Genomic DNA, 17911 nt, shown 5'->3' on the forward strand with positions numbered 1-17911 from the left:
CTAGTCCTAAAACCTGCACTATTTCCCAGGTCAGACTCTTGGCTCGTAATGCAAGTGTTTTGTTTTGAGAAACCCATAGATCATACTGTTCATTTCTACAGGACACTACTGAACTCTCCGCATAGTTGACATCTCAAACTATGAACAGTCTTGTCTTTACAGTCTGGACAAGGCAAGTTAGTATACAGTGACATTCCTAAAACTTATTTTGGAGAAAAAAAGTTTTGGTTCAAGGCCTATCAGTAAAATAATCTAACATCTTGCCCTTCTGTATTCCTGGGTGAGACTAAAATAAATTTCTCTTCAGGCAGGAAAATAAGGATGAAAACCCCAACGATACACGTCTCTGTGACAACTTGCACAAACTGCCTGTCTACACCTACATCCCCAAACACTGCAACTAAGCGAACCAAGTCCTGAAATTGAACACACTTCCAAACAAGGAATGCCCAAGGCTTCATTAAGGCTGATAGAAAAGCCCATGAAGGAAATGGTGAGGTTTTGCTTAGTTATATAATAAAATAGACAGTAATGTTTAGCTGCTAAATGTATAAATTTAGCCTGTGTGACAGTGGGTAGCTAAGAGGGAAGGAAGCAATTTAGGAAATACCTCCTTCCCACATCACAGACATTCTCAGCCCCATCAGAAGACCCCCAAACTAGGTCCTAAAATACTTGCTTTTATAAAGCAAACCCACCTCCAGCTTCAGGCTGTGAGTGACCTGGTTTCTTTTTTAATTTTATAACTAGGGTGGAAAGCTAACAGTGCAGTATGTCATGGTCAATATATCAACTGCAAAGTAGGTACAATGATACAGAAAGATCCCAGTAATGCTTGAGTACATTTCCCTTGTAACTTCAGAGACTGTTAGATGAATCACTGGGGTCCAGAGGGTCCTATGTCAGATCCCGAGATCTCAAGCTCTTACGTTCTCTAACTGGGCTTTAGAATAAATTTTATGTATAATAACAAGGGAGTTTCTTTCTGGGCATAGAGGACAGGTTTAAGGAGTGGAGGAGGAAGGAGGGGGTGTGCCATTTTTCACAAGCCATTATTTCAGTTTTAACGGTTGTCAAACAAATGCCTAGTGATTTTGAAATGGAGAAGACACAAACAAGTCCTACCTGCTAGGTTGGGCTTAAGTATTCTTATATTGGACTACTGCTCCTACAAATATATATTTTTTTAATTTGTGAAAGTGCAGTTGTTTGATGTGTCACTATTACCATACTCCTCAATGTGACAGTGACACAAGAGCACTTATGGTTAGGGTTCCCCTCCCCTCCCCTTCCCACCCCATGGCAGATAGGCTGTCTGTCACTCAGATAAATATGGAAGGCAACGACTTTATTATATGTTTGTCTTTTGTTGTCAAGTTCACCCATAAGAGGCCAATGCTCAACCAGCCTAACCCTCTCAAACACTTGGGACACAGAGTTATGTTTTCAGTTGGTTCAGCAAAGATGAAAAATTTTGAATCCCTGTAGAAGATGCATTCCAGTAGCAATGGTGTTTATCTTATCACCGAGTTATGGGTGGCAAACTCTTCTGGTAGGTCAGAGAGCAGTTGCCAGAAAGTGATGGAGGCTGGCGGGGATGGTCAGAGATCCTGGGCACCTAGCCTTCTCCTGGCTCGGTCTACTTTTCATGTCTTGTTTGGAAATGGTTATAGAGGTCCCTGGGCGGCTCAGTCAGTTAAGCGCCTGACTTCAGCTCAGATCATGATCTCAGTGTCTGTGAGTTTGAGCCCCGCATCGGGCTCTGTGCTGACAGCTCGGAGCTTGGAGCCTGCTTTGGATTCTGGGTCTCTTCCCTCCCCAACTTGTGCTCTGTCTCTCAAAAATGAGTAAATGTTAAAACAAATTTAAGAAATGGTTATAAGATAGGAATTTGGAGGTAGGGGAGCAAGAGGGAGTAATGAAGTGAAGACTGCAGAAGTTGGGGAGGGGATGACCTCCAGCCCCACAATGATGAGAATTCCAAAGGAGGGGAGGGGTCCAAAGTCCTCAGGGCTGTGCAAGCAGAAACGTGATAACAGCATTGGGGACAATAGAGGCAGCAGTGTGTGCCTGTGAGACCAGCATCCTTACACTCATTCTGCAAGATTAGTGGCAAACCAACTAAGAGAATTCGCCAGGCCCTCGGAACAGATGGTTCCTGGGTAACAGGATGTCCCCCTTGTCTTTGAACAAACCGCATCTTTGAAAACACTGAAGTCATAATGCAGGATCCTAATGGGTCTTGTCATCTTAAGGAATAAGACCAGTTGCTTTAAGCCAGTTTTTTCAGAAAACTGTGGTTGTGACCTATTGAGTTGTGACCCAATTTAATGGATCTTTGACCAGCATGTTTTAGTGGAATGTAAGAGAAAAAAATGCATCATATATATATGTATATATATATATATATATATATATATATATATATATATATATGGCTTCCTGACCTTCTTTGTTTCAGTTGTGTGTATGTGTGAGGGTAGGCATGTGGTGGGTTGTGATGGAAAATGTAGTTCTTACAGTGGATCAAACTCCAAAAAGCAGGAAAATAAGAGGTTTAGGTGACTTTGAAAGGAAAAGGAGGGGTTGATTTTGGCATGTAATTCGTAGAAGGGACAAACGCTGCACAACGCTTTTTAATTCGTGCACGTGCTTGTGTGCGTGTACGTGTGTGAGAGCCGGTGTAAATGTGTGTGTATATGTGTCAGTGTTTGTGGGCATGATCTGATTCTGCCACAAGGTCTAGGCAACAGTATACTTTCTCCTAAGAATAAGAAGTCAGAAGGTTGACAAGTTTACTTAAAGAGATGTTGTGTAGTATGATAACAGTTTCAGAAGATCTGATGGGCAAACCCATCACCCTTCATCAAGACGCTTGAGATGCAAGAGATAACCTGTTTGTCCTTGACTTAAAGTTGTAAAGTCCTTCATTTTTTCCCCAGGTCACAGTATCTTTGCTTTAGCACAAGCTGGTCAGCTGTACAATAGTAGCATATTTTCATATTTTCTCATAATTTATACTGTGAAGGAGAAGTGTCAGTTAATTATGGTGCTTGGTTCTTCAATTCCCTGAATATACCTCCCTGATGTATCCCTAGAAAAACACTAATATTGCCTTAGGTTTCCAAACAAAATGAAAAATGTTTCTACCTTAGCTTTTCCTGTCAGCCTGTAAGGTCTCCCTTCCAGTGACAAGCTATGTGTCGAACACAAAGCAGCCACACCTGACGGATGCCTGGGACAGACCTTCCACGGGAAGATGAGACATCGTGATGTTCCCAAACTCAGAGAGACATTATCGCCTTGTAGTGGAACGTTTATTAATACTTGTAGGGTGCCAAAATTAAAGAGACAGTGATGTAAAATGACAGGTGTCTTCTTCATCAGAGGTCTGCTTCGCAGCCCATGGGCTCGGTTCGTTTAGGCAGTCTATTCTAACAAGGCTGGGGAGCTGGGCTCCATTGCCTCTGACACAAAGCGAGGACCTCCATCTTTAGTAACGTATGATGCGGTAGTCAGTTTTTGGTAAGCACACACTGTTGGCCGGGGGAGGCTCTAACTATCCCTTCCAAGGAAACAGATCACTTCCACCTCCACCGCCATCTTGCAAACAATCAAAAGCGTAAATGCTCCTGATGCTTTGTAGAGAATATCAGGCAGTTCTTAACTGTTGGCCTGAAAATGAATCCACATGAGAGACGTGTGACAAGCAGATGGCTACCTCACTTACCCAAGGAAAAGAGAGAGAGGGCAACAGGAACACTCTGTGTGTAAGGAACTCGAATGGAGCAGGCAACTGCCACCTACTTCCTTCTTACAAGATCTGACAGGCTCTTTTCCCAACTTGAAACCGGTCCTCCTAAAGCTGTCATGGTTCTACAGTTGGAAATATTAGGTTTACCTGGCTAGGTCCTCGGATACTTTGATGGGGGTTATCTTATACTGGGTATTGCGAATTCTTCCAGAACCTGGGTTTCTGGGACTTGCTGTTTATTCAGCAGCAACCTACAAAGTCTCTGTTTTTAACTTGGCTGAAATAAATGAATCCACAGCATCTTTCATCATAAATATAATGCCCTGGGAGAGAATACAGCAGAAAACCAGACAGACATTGTTTCCAGGTGCCCCGGTACCCAGTACAGTGCCTGACACACAGTAGGCACTGAAAAAAATATTCAGTGAATGAATATATGAATGATGACCGGGTGGAGGCTGGCAAGGCCATGATAGTGTTTCTTCTAACTGCTTTGGGTCTTTGAAACCACAAGCTTCCATCTCATCTGTTAGCAACATTTAATTTTTCTTGGCCAATGTTATATTTGAATTTGATTCATACCCTAAAAATTATGGACCATTATATATCTTAGATTTCCTCTCTGCATACCCTTTTCTGGCCAAATCTTCATAGTAAAGAAATGTTAAACCACACTGCACTATCTCCAGCTTGCCTGGAAGGATTTACTAAAATAAAATAGAATGGTCTTATCCAAGTTACAAAAACAAAGTTCTGAAGTCGTTTTTCTGTACAAATGCAGAATGATATTATTAATCGCAGCATTAACTTAGTTTTGTTCCTCAATTGCACTATATTGCTTTGAACCTTCACAAACCATCTTTTTTTTTCATCATAAATATGACAATGCAATTATAAGGAGTTATTTTTTCCGTTAATAATGTCAATTCCTTAGAACGTGAGCTAATATTCTCATCAGTTTGTATCCACAGTTACCCTCTTGTTGCTTAAGCGTCCCTGTTTTCAAAGGAAAACTTGTAATACCACAATTGAAAACAAAGTACAATCTCTTTTTATAGGTAAATGTAGTACAAGTAGTAGATAATTGAGGAGCTTATACATCATGTCCTATGATTATCATTCTCAGTGGCTGAATGCTAATCAGTTAACTGCCTTTGAGCTACATATTTATAAATGTGATTAAAACATACAGTCTCACAGTAAATTTAAATGGCCTATTAAAGACCTTTACATGGCAACAGTATCATATGTCAGAGATGAATGTTGTTTCTAATTTGCTAGCCACTTGGGTCAAGTTTACTCTAAGCAGGAAGCATATTTATACAAGTAATCGTAACACAAATGGTCTCTTGAGAAAAGCTGTTTGTGAGGGTTTAACATTTTTGAAGTATGCTTTTGTATATATTCTAAATGGGTATTTTATAGGCACTGGGCCAAAGCGCCTTAAATCCATGTTCCTTAGCACGGGCCTAACTGCTCCTGATGCTGCCTGAGTGTTCAGGAAGACTCGTGGGGTATGCGTTTTTTATGGGCAAGGCAAGAGAGGCTCGGGGGCCTTGGGCCCCCTTCCTTTGGACAGCATGCTTCAGGACTCTGCTACTTTAAGTATGGTGGGGGGGGTGCAAGAGGAAACAGCAGCATCTGTAGCACCTGGGGGCTTGTTAGAAATGCACAGACTGCACCCCAGAACCACTGAATCAGAACCTACACTCAAACACGATCTGCATGTGATTTGTAAGCATTGCCTGGGACCCCAAAGCCTCTGCTTTCTGGGGACCAGGCACAGTCATGGTGTCCCTCCATCTTTCCGTCTCACTTCTGGAATCAACCTCTTTAGAGGAAATCATCCCCTCAGCCCACGTTGCCTTTCTTTCTCAGCACTCCCACACCCCAGACCCAAATGAATTTACCAATATCTGATGTTTTTGCTTTTATCAAGAACCCACTTCTCATGCTGTCCATCTGACATCATCCAGGGGCTTCCTGCTGCCGAATTATCTTGGGAAAGTCACGGCATTGTAATGACTCCCAATGCTATGCATTTATTCTGCTTTCCTGTGGGCTGAAGCTCCCATCCTTCATTTATTCTACACTGAGAGCCCACCAGAACCCAGTCTGCCCTTGCCATTTTAATCCCTTCTGTTCTCAAGGGGAGATTTTCTTCATCCTAGTTTCTACTCATGGAACACTGCCTTCCCCTAACCTAGCCATAAGCTTCCCTGCTAATATTTGTCGGGTGTTGAAAGGACGAAAGGGCATCATGCCAAGTGTTTCGGGGAATCACAGACAGGATTTTCTCAGTAGAGGGAATTGTATGCGGTTACTAATGACCCTGGCAGCTCCCTGAACACACTTCATTTGGCCCCGCCTTTGCATTGAGAGGCTCAGCCTGCAGCAGGTGCCCAGAGGCAACTGGGCATCCACACACCCAGACTGGCCAGCCAGTTGGCCCCTAGGAGCTATTTGATCCCTCTGTTCAAAACTGTGCTGGGGTAAAAGGCTCTGCAAAAAAGTGAACTGGGCATTTGGAAGCGCACTGCTTACAATTTCAGGCTCTGTGGGCCAGGGGTTAGTGCAGCCAATAGTCAAGGGGACAACCTGGGGTCAGCTGGGTGAGGACCTCCTCTGAAGTGGTCGGCACCCAGGAGAGATTTCTTTAATCAGAGGAGACTGGCAGGGGGAGAAACAAAATTGCCTTCTGGCCATAGTGAGTCCGGGGACCGCGTTTGCAGCTTCCATTCTTCTTGAGACCCACAAACCAATTCTTTTCTGCGTGCTTCTTGGATGTGTAGGTGTTGTAATGGTTTTCTTCCAGCCTTTCCAGGAACAAGCATTCCTCATTTGGTGTCTGCTAAAAAGATACAACGGCAAGAGAGTAGAATTACTAGTGATTAGTTTTCAGTGAAGTTTCTCTGTTTACTAGCCGTGTGACCTTGGGCGAATTCACTGAGGCTCTTTATGCTTCGGTTTCTTCTTCAGGAAAATTGAGATAATAGTGGAACCTATATCTGAGGGTGGTAATGAGGACATAGAGTAGGACCCAGCACATAATGAGCCCTGGGTCCTGCTTCGGATTCTATATCTCCTTCCCTCTCTCTGCCCCTCCCCAACTTGTGCTCTGTCTCTCTCTCAAAGATAAATAAACATTAAAAAAATTGTTTTAATAAAATAAAATACATCTGCTATCGGGGCACCTGGGTGGCTCAGTCAGTTAAGCGTCTGACTTTGGCTCAGATCATGATCTCACAGTTCCTGGGTTCAAACCCCACATTGGGCTCTGCGCCAACTGTGTGGAGCCTGCTTGGGATTCTCTCTCTCTCTCTCTCTCTCTCTCTCTCTCTTTGCCCCTCCTTGACTTGTGCTTTCTCTCTCTCTCAAAATAAATAAACTTAAAAAAAATAAAAAGAGCTTAGTGTTAAAAAAAGTACATTTGCTGTTTTTGTAAGATCCCCTTCCATTTGCTGTCCTCAGGACCCTAAAGTTTCCCCCTGGGGAGATCCTGAATGACCATGAGCTCGTTAAGGGCAGGGCTGGGCCTTTTGTCTCTGTAAAGTCCTGGCACATGGACATGACCATGAAAAACAGCCCAAATAGGTAAAATCAGACTGTGATATGGTGGGGAGTTTTAAGTTTAGGCTTGAAGGATAAATGAAGACCTGCTAATATTATTTTATACCCTGATGATTTTCACTAACAATATCAGGATTTTTACCTTAGTGCTGTCATGAATATAAATCCTTGCACAAAATGTGTCTTAAGCATAAAACATATCCTGGAAGTTAAAGTTATTTTAAAAATGAAACTACCTTTATTTCTTCCTGTGTATAAACAGATCTACTTATACGAAGAATTGTGCTTTTTAAAAATCACAACTTTACTTTAAAAAAAAGAAAGAAAAAATTTAAAAACTGCCCAAAGCCATCCACCCAGGTATAAGGAACTGGTAACAGTCGATTAACATACTTCCTCATGTCTTTATGTACATATACACAAACAGACATGGATAAGGACATATGGATATAGACTGATGATGTTACCAAAATGGGGGTATAGCTGCCTTTTTAAATGTTTATTTATTTTGAGAGAGAGAGAGAGACAGGGAGAGAGAAAGCACAGGCAGAGGAGGGGCAGAGAGAGATGGAGACCCAGAATCTGAAGCAGGCTCCAGGCTCCGAGCTGTCAGCACAGAGCCTGATGTGGGACTTGAACTCATGAACCGTGAGATCATGACCTGCGCCCAAGTCAGACACTCAACAAACTGAGCCACCCAGGCACCCCATATCTGCTTTTTTTAAAGTTATTTATTTATTTTGAGAGAGAGAGAGAACACAAGCAGGGGAGGGGCAGAGAGAGAGAGGGAGAGAGAGAGAATCCCCAGCAGACTCTGCACCATCAGTGTGGAGACCAGTGCAGGGCTCCATCCCACAAACGGTGAGATCCTGACCTGAGCTGAAACCAAGAGTCAGACACTTAACCAACTGAGCCACCCAGACACCCCTGCTCTAATTTCTTTTTTAAAAAATGGAAAATAAAGCTATGAAAACATTTAATCTCACAAGAAAATACAAGTTAAAAATGATTTAACATGTTGGCTATAATAACTGCAAAGAACAAAATGATTTACAATGCTTAATATTGGTGAGAGCATAGGAAATAGACACTTGCATGCACTGTTGTGAGATAAGTTGGTGGACATTTTCTGAGGGTAGTTAGGCAATATGTATTACCTTTGACCCAGCAATTTCATTGGTAGGAATTGACCCTTAGGAGATACTTGGGCAAGGGTAAAACAGTATTTTCAACGATGGTCTTTGCAGGATTGCACGTAATGGTAACATTCGAAGCAACCTAAATCTTCATGGAAAGGTGATTGGTTCAAGTAGGTAGTGGTACATCCCTACAGTGGAATTGAGGGCAGCTTCCAATTTATCAAGCTGGAAAGAGTGCTATAACATATTAAATAGTACAGTTGCTTTAAAAATATCTACCAATGATTACTGTTTCACTGGGAGTTCATTGGTTGGAGAGTGGGAAGAGCCCCAGGAATTTGAACTTCCTATTTGTCAAGATTTTAGAATACATTTATTATATTTGGATGTAAAATACTTATGCTGTATACTGACTTTGCTCCCGTTCTAAGGCATGTGATCTCTGTATTATCTCTTCCCCCACAGTGGTTGTTGATTCCCTTTCGGGTGGTTTCCAGGCTTCTTCTTCATTATTCTTAATTTGTGGGCATGTTTGTGTACTTGACTGTGAGCCCTGCTTAGGGAAGAGGTGGAGTCTTGTCAGCTTTGTGTCTCCCCACCCCCAGACACAGAGCCTTGCAAATTACAGGGGCTCGCCAGCAAGGTGGTGAGCTTAACTTGATTCTTGAGATTGTAGAAAGCAGTCTGTAAAGTTCCCTTTGATTAGTAAGGAACTACGTAACAGGAAGCTTCCTGCTTCTTATTCATTTGCAATCTAGGGCATTGACAACTGGGTGAGACACTTTGGGTCATTTTAGAATAAGACGGGACATAGTTGTAATATTTAGCTGGGTGACTCTGCTGCCTCTAGAGGAACGTATCCAGACGTTAGTGTTTGCTGCACAGTGTCAGGTGTGGGAGGAGGTAGGAAGTTTTGGACCTGTGTGGGTTGCCCGCTCCCCTGTAGGGAGGGTACCCCATGACACCCCTCAGTGGGCGTCAGGCCTGTGTTCTGTGATGAAGCTGAGGGTGGCCACATCCCTCACCTGATGTCTCCATTGAACTAGAGCGGTCGACACACTCAGAATGGCTGAGTCACAGGCTGAGTCAGCAGGCCAGCTCGGAGATGCTCCAGCCCAACCCCACCAGGATTTGTCAGGGGTTGTTAAGCGCTTGGTGCATTGCCAGCAGCCTGGAGATGCACAGTTGATTCATGACTATTTTAAAAATTATTTTCTTTTTTTATATTTTAGCATGCTGTTTTCCCCTCAACTATTTGGGTGACATATATCCACTGTAGGAAATTTGGGAAATACAGGAAGGCATTCACATATTATAAAATTGGCTACTTATCACCCTTAGAGATAAATGCATTAATGTTTTGATATATATGTATCCTTTCATTATGAAATCTAAAATATGTCATCATTTTATATAACTTTTCATGATTAATAGAAAATATTTCATTAGTTTTAAAAATAATATGTCCTTTCCACAGACATAAACATTTGTATCAAGATGGATTAATACCTAAAACTGCCTGAGAGCATGAGGTAGAGCTCTGAGATATTTTAGAAATTGTAATTTATTAATGGAGAAGTATATCAATTATTAGGCATAATATATTAAGATTACCCTCAATATTTCAGGTGAAGCACAGTGATGGCCAGGACTATGATGGGAGCCTAGAGGAAATTGGGTTTGGGTGTTCTTCCTCAATATTTTCATACAAATAAAAGAAGGTTATACTAAGCATCAAAACGGATTTAAAAGAGGAAAAGCCATAAACTGTAAATATAACCTAGGAAATAATGAGGATAAGGGATTTATAAACTTATTATTTGTCTTCTAGCTCTCACTGATGAAGCACCTCCCCCATTTGCCAGCAACATTGGTGGGTGGGTTCTGTGCATTGTCTCTCTGACCCCTCTGAACCCCTGTGTGTGGTAGTGACCATCCATTACTATCCTTATTTTAGACAAGGCTCAGAGTGGGCAAGTAACTTGCTGAAGTTGCAGAGAATTGAGATTCAGTTGTGAGTCCAAGATTCAGTGATTGGTTGGTTGGTTGATTTTATTACCAACCGGAAGAACCACCTTTAAGAAAAATCTACTTCAAGGGCCACCTGGGTGTGTCAGTCTGTTGAGCATCTGACTCTTGATTTTGGCTTGGGTCATGATCCCACAGTCGTGGGATTGAGTCCCACATTGGGCTTTGCACTGAGTATGGAGCCTGCTTGGGATTCTCTCTCTCTCTCTCTCTCTCTCTCTCTCTCTCTCTCTCTCTCCCCCCCCCCCATCTGCCCCTCTCCCCCACTTGTGCTCTCTCTCTTTCTCAAATGAATGAATGAATAAAAAGAAAAATGTGCTTCCATGTAGCAGTCAAAGTCTAGCTCCAAACTCTTTAAAGTTGTTCCATTTGATACAGATTTCAGCAAACAGGCTACAGGAGGTGGCCCATTGCTCCTGACTTGTAGCAGGAGCTACAAGTCACACTATATTCACATCCCAAACCCTGGCTGAAGTTACAGCTTCGGGAGACAGTTTTCTGTGCCTGCTGCCAGTTGGCAATTTGATTTAAGTTAAAGAGAGCCTCAGACCAACTCCCTCCTACCACTGCCTTTTTGTAGACATCTCCAAAAGGGAAAAAAAGGAGTCTGGCCAAGTCTCAATGATCAGTTGTTAGGATAAAGAGAGAGGATCATTGAAATTGAGAAATAATTTCAAAACTTGTGTCCATTGGCTTTAGTTCTCTTTCCATTGAGATCTTTTACCAAAGGTACCACGAGGGGCAAAATCAGATTGTCTGTTTCTATTCTTTTCTCACAAAGATCAGTATGTTCTGAGTCAAACCTGTATAAAACATCAACCAGGAGAGAGAGGGAGTAGAAGATGTTGAGGATTTTTAGCTACTGAATAAACTCTCAAACCGTGCTTCTCAAGGACAGGGATGTGGCTCATTTGTCTTCACAGCCCTTCATACTTAGACACAGGAGGCACTCAATACATGTTTGTTGGATGACGTATCCCATGCTAGAGTCCGGGCTTGATAATTTTTGTGAAAAGCATAGAGAGTGTGGTGGTGCTCCAGAAACATGTTTGGAGTGAATGAATGAAATGGGAATAGGTATTCTGAAATGACTGACTGGTGCGTTACTAAAATTTCAGTCAATGTCTCCTCTGTGTCTCCGTGATAATTCATTCGAGTATTTTGAGAGAATATCACAAGAAGCTCTTTCATGTCTGAGCCTAAAATAAAGCAGGGTAGAGGGTGGGAATCTTGCTGGAAAAAATAACAAACAGAGACTAATTGCTGCTTTACACTTTGCATCACTCAACGTAACAAGATTTCTGGAAACCTCCAACCCTGGCCGTGTCTGGAAGCATGTCAGCCTCATACTTACTGAGCCGTACAAAAGCCCGTCGGTGTCCATGGCCAAGTACTGGCCAGTCTCGGTACTCTTTATATACACCTCCCCCACGCTTTCCGCACTGAGCTGCAGCTGAACTGAAATAAAAATAACACGAGCAAAAGTAAATAAACACTAAAGCTTTGGCGATAGGACCTGGCGGCCAGGACAGTTAGCCATGGAAAATTCTGCTCATTCATTTTGCAGTGCCCTCAAGGATGAGCCTCAAATTAATCAAAACATTGAAATACAGTTCCTTTTTCTTTGCCCTCCAAAGAAAGCTGTCCTTTGGGAATTATGTTCTTGAGAGAAAGAGAGATGATGGCAGGCGTGCCCACCATCCCCCTGTTTATTACACAATGACCCCTCATGCACTTCCTCTGTCCCTGTCCCCTGGCAGGAAATAACCATAGGAGGAAGCGACATTTGCTTTCCTAGGTGCTGTAGAGTGGGCAGTTGGCCAGCCTGAGTATGTACTCCTTCAATTATCAGCCTGCTTTGGGGACGCCTTTTTATAGCCCCAGCCTGTTAGGCATGGGAGCTTCTCATGGACAGATTGTTATGAAAAAAATCTGATCCCGCTAGCTTGCCATACAGAGGGTTTTCCCAGGAAGTTGGATTGGTTGGTGCATCTGAAACTCAGGGAACTCTCCCACAGTGAAGTTCAGTCAACTCCCAGCCTCTGTGGCAGCCCAGCTGGGATAGAGGCAGAGGGGAACGCCAGCTTCTCATTGGGAAGACAAAGCAGTTGCCTGGGAATGCAGGGATGGGAACAGTGGTTCTCACCCTGGGGTGATTTCGTTCGTCAAGCGACAGTTGACCATGTCCAGAGACATTTTTGGTTGTGCTGGCTGCAGTGAGGGTTATGGTACTGGCGTCTGGTCGTAGAGGCCAAGGATGTTATGACACATTTTGCAATGCACAGGGCAGCCCCCACAACAAGAAATTATCCATCCCAGAAGGTCAATAGTGCTGAGGTTGAGAAACTGTGAGGTTGAAGGCAAGGACATGAGTTCCTCTGAGTTAGTCTCTCCATTTACACCGATTGATACCCCAGAGGAGCTTTGCCCACTGCTGGACAACTAACTGGAGTGTGATACCCATTCAATAATTATTCATTTGTTCATTTGTTCAAATAATTATTCATTATTCATTTGTTCATCCTTCCCATGGTAGTTCTGGAGGGAGAGATCTTTTGATGGCTAGCATTTGAGAATCAAAATTAATTCTGAACTCCCTGGACAATTTCTTTGGCTACTAGACTGTCACAACCATCATTAGGAGTGAAACCTGCCTAAGGACCAGTGAGCACCCAGTTCTCCAGGAGGACAAACTGACCTCCCTAAAGGTCAGCTTACTCAGGGGCTGAGGGGCAGGGTGGGCTGGAAGGAACATTGGGGTTTGGTTGGCAGATGGGGACTCCTCATTGCCTTTTCTTTGTTTTCATGTTTTATTTAATTTCTTTGAATAAGAAATACACTCCCATGCGTCAAACCTGGAAACCGTGTAAGAGGAGACTCTGAGGACTCTCCCTTCTGTTGCCTCTACCCCCCAGCCCCCACTTGGCAACTGACGGGGATACAGTGGTAAACAGGATGGATGAGACCCTTGTCCTTCCTCCAAGGATACGTTCATTCTCAGGGGGTGGGGGAAGACAGAGACAAACAAGTAAACCCCTCCTAGATATATTTTATGTGTATCCTTCTAGAGAGATCTTAGGTATATATGAGCAACTCCGTGTTATCTTTCCTGCCTTTCTTTTTTTTGTTTTTTTTGTTTTTTTTTTACATAAATGGTATGATATACATACAACTATATACCTTGTTTTGTTTTGCTTGTCTGTTTGCTTAGAAATTAACTGGAGAGCTTTCCAGTTCAGTACTGAAAGAGTTAATCGCGTTCTTTTTGCCACTTGAATTGTGTTCTACCATGTGGCTATACCATAACCATTTAACCACTTCCTTATTAATATGTCTGTATTTTCTCATTTCCCTCTGTTTTCTCTATCTTATGATTCATCCCAAGGGTGATACATAGTTCCATCACCCTTACCCAAGATGCAGTTCTCTTGTCTTTGGAGGTGTTTGCTACAGAGACTCGGGTCTCCTGTAGCTTCCTGTGGTCAGTGGAGTTTAATCCACTGGAAGGAAACTGGAAGCTACTGATCTCCTTTCCCACGGGTCCTTCTGACATGGGTTACTCAGAGAGGGTAGTCATGATAGAACGGGCCAAAAGGCCTCCATCCTGACTGGGGCCTCCCCTCCAGCCTCATACCACACCACACACTCACTCACTCACCTTGCCCCACTCACTTAGCTCTCCCAACACATCAAGCTGTTTCCTGCCTCAGGATTCTTGCCTGCATTCTATCCTTTGTCTGGCACCTTCTTCCTCCCAATATTGACGAAATTGGCCCTTCTCCTCCTCCAGGCCCCAGCCTAAATGCTCCCAACTTGGAGAGGCCTTTCCTGCCCAAATCCCCTATGACTAGCTGTACAGAGACCCTCCACCCACTGCCCCTGCCAATGCCACCTTATGATCTTCACATGATCATCTGGCTTAGTCCTTTGTTTGTTCCCTTCATGGCACTTTATACAGCGTACAGTTATTTTTGCCATTTAACAGTTTACTGGTTTATTTCTGCCTCCCCAGGAGAGTGTATACCTGGGGAAAAGGGCAGGGATCTTCTCTGGCCTGTTCCCCGTAGGTCTCCAGCACCTCACACAGTGCCCTGCGCAACGGTTCAGCCAACATATGTGTGCCGAATGAATGATGTTAGGCTAATATCTGCAGAGATGATCCTACTGGTCCATCATCAATAAGCCGTGCACTTTGAATTATGTTTCCAGTCATGCTTTGTGGAGTGAAGTAAGAGGGACCAAGTGGAGAGCTTTACAGGCTCTTCTACCAGCCAGCTGGGTGACCTTGGCGAGGCTCCTTCATCTCAAGGCCACAGTCTCTTTATCAGTAACATGGGTAGGGTTTATATTCAGTCTCTAAAGTTTTTTCCCAGCTGTAACAGTCTATGAAGCAAGTAAATGCCTTTAATAGCAGTGATGCACACAACAGAATAGTGTGTGGCCGTAAAAGGGAATCAAGTACTGATAGGTGCTACAGTGTGGATGAACCTTGACAACAGGCTCAGTGAGAGAAGCTGGTCACAAAGGACCACTTATTTTATGATTCTATTTCATTGAAAGTTCCTGAAGGTACAGACCCAGAGAGACAGGACATAGATTAGTGATAGGCAGGAGCTGAGGAGGAAGGTGGAGAGAGCAAAGGGGGCATTATGGTTGAGAGGTATAGGGTTTCATATCTCACTAAAACTTTTTTTTTTTGGTACCCTGTATTTTCATTGGACTTGATGGTTTACATAGAAGTTGTACATAGATTTTTCTGTCAATTTATCAGCATAATCCTGTATGTTTAAGAGAGACAAAAGGAAGGAACTAACTGTGTATTGATCACCTATAATGTGCTAGGAATTGTGGTAGTTTCTCTCCTGGTATAAATAGTATAAAATTATAGCACGGGTTCCAGAATCAAACTACATGAATTGCATTTCTGGCTTGGCTACGATATGTGATCATTGGTCAAATTATTCAGCTCTGTTACCTTATGCGTAATGATAGTACCTGCTTCATGGAGTTGTTTTGAGGATTAAATGATCTAATATATGGAGAGTGCCGAGGACCATTACTGTCATTTCCACCGAGCTACGGTGACCTCATTGCTTCTTACAGCATTCCCTGTTGGAAGATGGCAGTGGCTTTGTCCTACAGGTGAGGAGACCGAAGCTTGCTGAAAGCATATTTTACTCAACATTATACTTATAATCAGGAAAAAAATCGTGACCAGAGCCCAGCTTTGAGTATTTCAAGTATCCTGCTTTTTCTTCTCTTTCATACAACACCTTGGGACCCAGTGATGGGGAAGATGGGTCCAAATCCAGCCAAATTCCCTTTCTTGCACCCACTTATGTTCAAACAAGACGTACAAGATGGCAGATGGTCATCCAGGATCCCATTTGTAGCTACGGAAGGGAATGATGTTAGTCGCCTGGGGCTTTTTTCCACCTACCACCCATACGTGTAGGTATTGAGTCAAACACATTCTAGATGCTACAGGAATCCCATAGGGCAGGTCCTTTTGGGTAATCAAGGAAGATTTTTTTTTTTTTAAGATAGACTTTATATTTTAAAGCAGTTTTTGGTTCACAGCAAAAATGAAGAGAAGGTACAGTGATTTCCCATGTACCCCCTGCCGTCACACACGTGTAGCGCCCCGTTATCAACTCCCTCGTCACAGTGGTACATGGGTTACACATGATGGACCTAAACACTGACACGTCAGTATCATCAAGGAGGATTTTCAAAAAGCTTTTCATTTCCTAGTTCATTTGTGTTCTGCGGCTTACATAGCCTGCATTTATCTTTCTGTGGGGGTAGGTAGAGTCGACTTTGGACTCCCATCTTGGCCGCGTGAGGGCCTCACGGAGGTAAACACGAGCCAGGGCTGCTTGGCACGGGGACGCAGTCCTCGGCTGTGAGCCCCCACACCAGGGTTGCTGCACTGGTGAGAGTTCGTCTCAAGAGTTTCCTCTGTAAATATTATTTCTCCAGGATGTCCAAGTTTCATAGCTCATTTTCACTGGATTTCTTTCTGGCGAAGTTTCCTAAACATATATCCTCTGCGAGCAGGCCTGGCAGGAAGGAGTAACACCCAGCCGGGGCCGCTCGTGTAACCGACGAGGCGTCCAGCTCCCCAGGGTGACTTCATTCCAGTTTTCTAAACTTACAGTCTCCCGCAGCTGCTGCTGAGGAGGGGAGCGGGAAGGGGGCGTGTGAGAGAGGGGGGCTCTCAAGGAGGGAGGGGCCGGCCCCACAGCCCGGCTGAAGCGGAGGCTCCTCCCCCTCGGAGCAGGGCCAGGGGCCTGGAAAGGCTCTCAGTCAACACGCGTTCACCGACCGTCCGTTGCGTGCTGGGGACCGTGCCCTGTGCCACACACCGACCCTACCGCAGGAGCCTCGGGGGTTCAGACCCTGAAATGATAAAGCCAGGCCACAGAACCCCTCCCCCCACTCGCTTTTGAGCTAAAAACGAACACAAGTGCAACAACTACAACAGAGACTCTTTCTCATGTATGTGTATTAGGTATTATCAGTTAGAGCAGATATGCCTATGGATGGGGTAGATGCAAAAAGCTGAAAGTAATGTGTGCTGAAAACAGCACATTGCAAAAGCATATTTCTAGTAAATCCTTGAAGAAATTCTGTAAAAAACACAAAACAATGTGCATAGCTCATGAATGTATAGGGAGTAAGATAGGAAAGTGTGCATTGGATTCAGACCAAATTCATACCAGTTGCTGCCATGAGGAGGAAGAGAAGAAGGGCCAAGTCTGGGGACTGCTGGTGGGAGGAACTTCCCCTTTGTCCTAGCTCTTCATTTCCTTACAAACACAATTCTTTTTTTTTTTTTTTTAATTTGAAAAAATTTGTTTAATGTTTATTCATCTTTGAGAGACAGAGCATGAGTAGGGGACAGGCACAGAGAGAAAGGGAGACACAGAATCCGAAGCAGGCTCCAGGCTCCGAGCTGCTAGCCCAGAGCCTGATGCAGGGCTCGAACTCATGAACTGGGAGATCATGACCTGAGCCCATGTTGGATGTTTAACCAACTGAGTCACCCAGGCGCCCGAACAAACCTAATTCTGAGGCAAGAACAGCCAGTGGGTGACCCTGGCTCAGTTTGGGTGATGGGGCTGCTGCTGATCGTGGCTCACTCCTTTCCGGAGCAGTAGTTGATGGATGAGGCTCAGTACAAATACTGATGGGCAAATACTCAGAGCTGGCCATGATTCCAGTTCTTGCCCCTGATGACCCCTGCTGTGCCTTACGACCCAGCTCAGGCTTGACCCAAGCACCATGTAGACCTGAACGTAGGTATCCATGAAGGTGACTCCCTTGACGGTTGACAGGGAGCCAGAAAAGCTGATAAGGCAGGACAGGGCTGAGGGGCCTCTAGGGCCACACATTCTCTGCTCAGTTTCCTTTTCTG

The 17911-nt window shown here is 43.9% G+C and overlaps 1 protein-coding gene across 5 annotated transcripts in view; it reads right to left on the reverse strand.

Moving 5' to 3' along the window:
- Positions 1–3343: 3343 nt before the first annotated feature.
- The window catches only part of FGF1 (fibroblast growth factor 1), a 104551-nt gene continuing 89983 nt past the window's right edge, over positions 3344–17911 (reverse strand). For 4 of the 5 annotated variants that reach the window (XM_047878426.1, XM_047878417.1, XM_047878407.1 and 1 more), the window contains 2 exons: positions 11846–11949; positions 3344–6605 (listed from right to left, as the gene is read on the reverse strand). In XM_047878426.1, coding sequence (XP_047734382.1) covers positions 6411–6605; positions 11846–11949 — 299 coding nt within the window. In that variant the 3' untranslated portion in view covers positions 3344–6410. The remainder of the gene's footprint in view (positions 6606–11845; positions 11950–17911) is intronic. The other variant, XM_047878437.1, reaches the window with a different exon arrangement.

Source organism: Prionailurus viverrinus, chromosome A1 (genome assembly GCF_022837055.1).
Source record: "Prionailurus viverrinus isolate Anna chromosome A1, UM_Priviv_1.0, whole genome shotgun sequence".
NCBI lineage: Eukaryota > Metazoa > Chordata > Mammalia > Carnivora > Felidae > Prionailurus > Prionailurus viverrinus.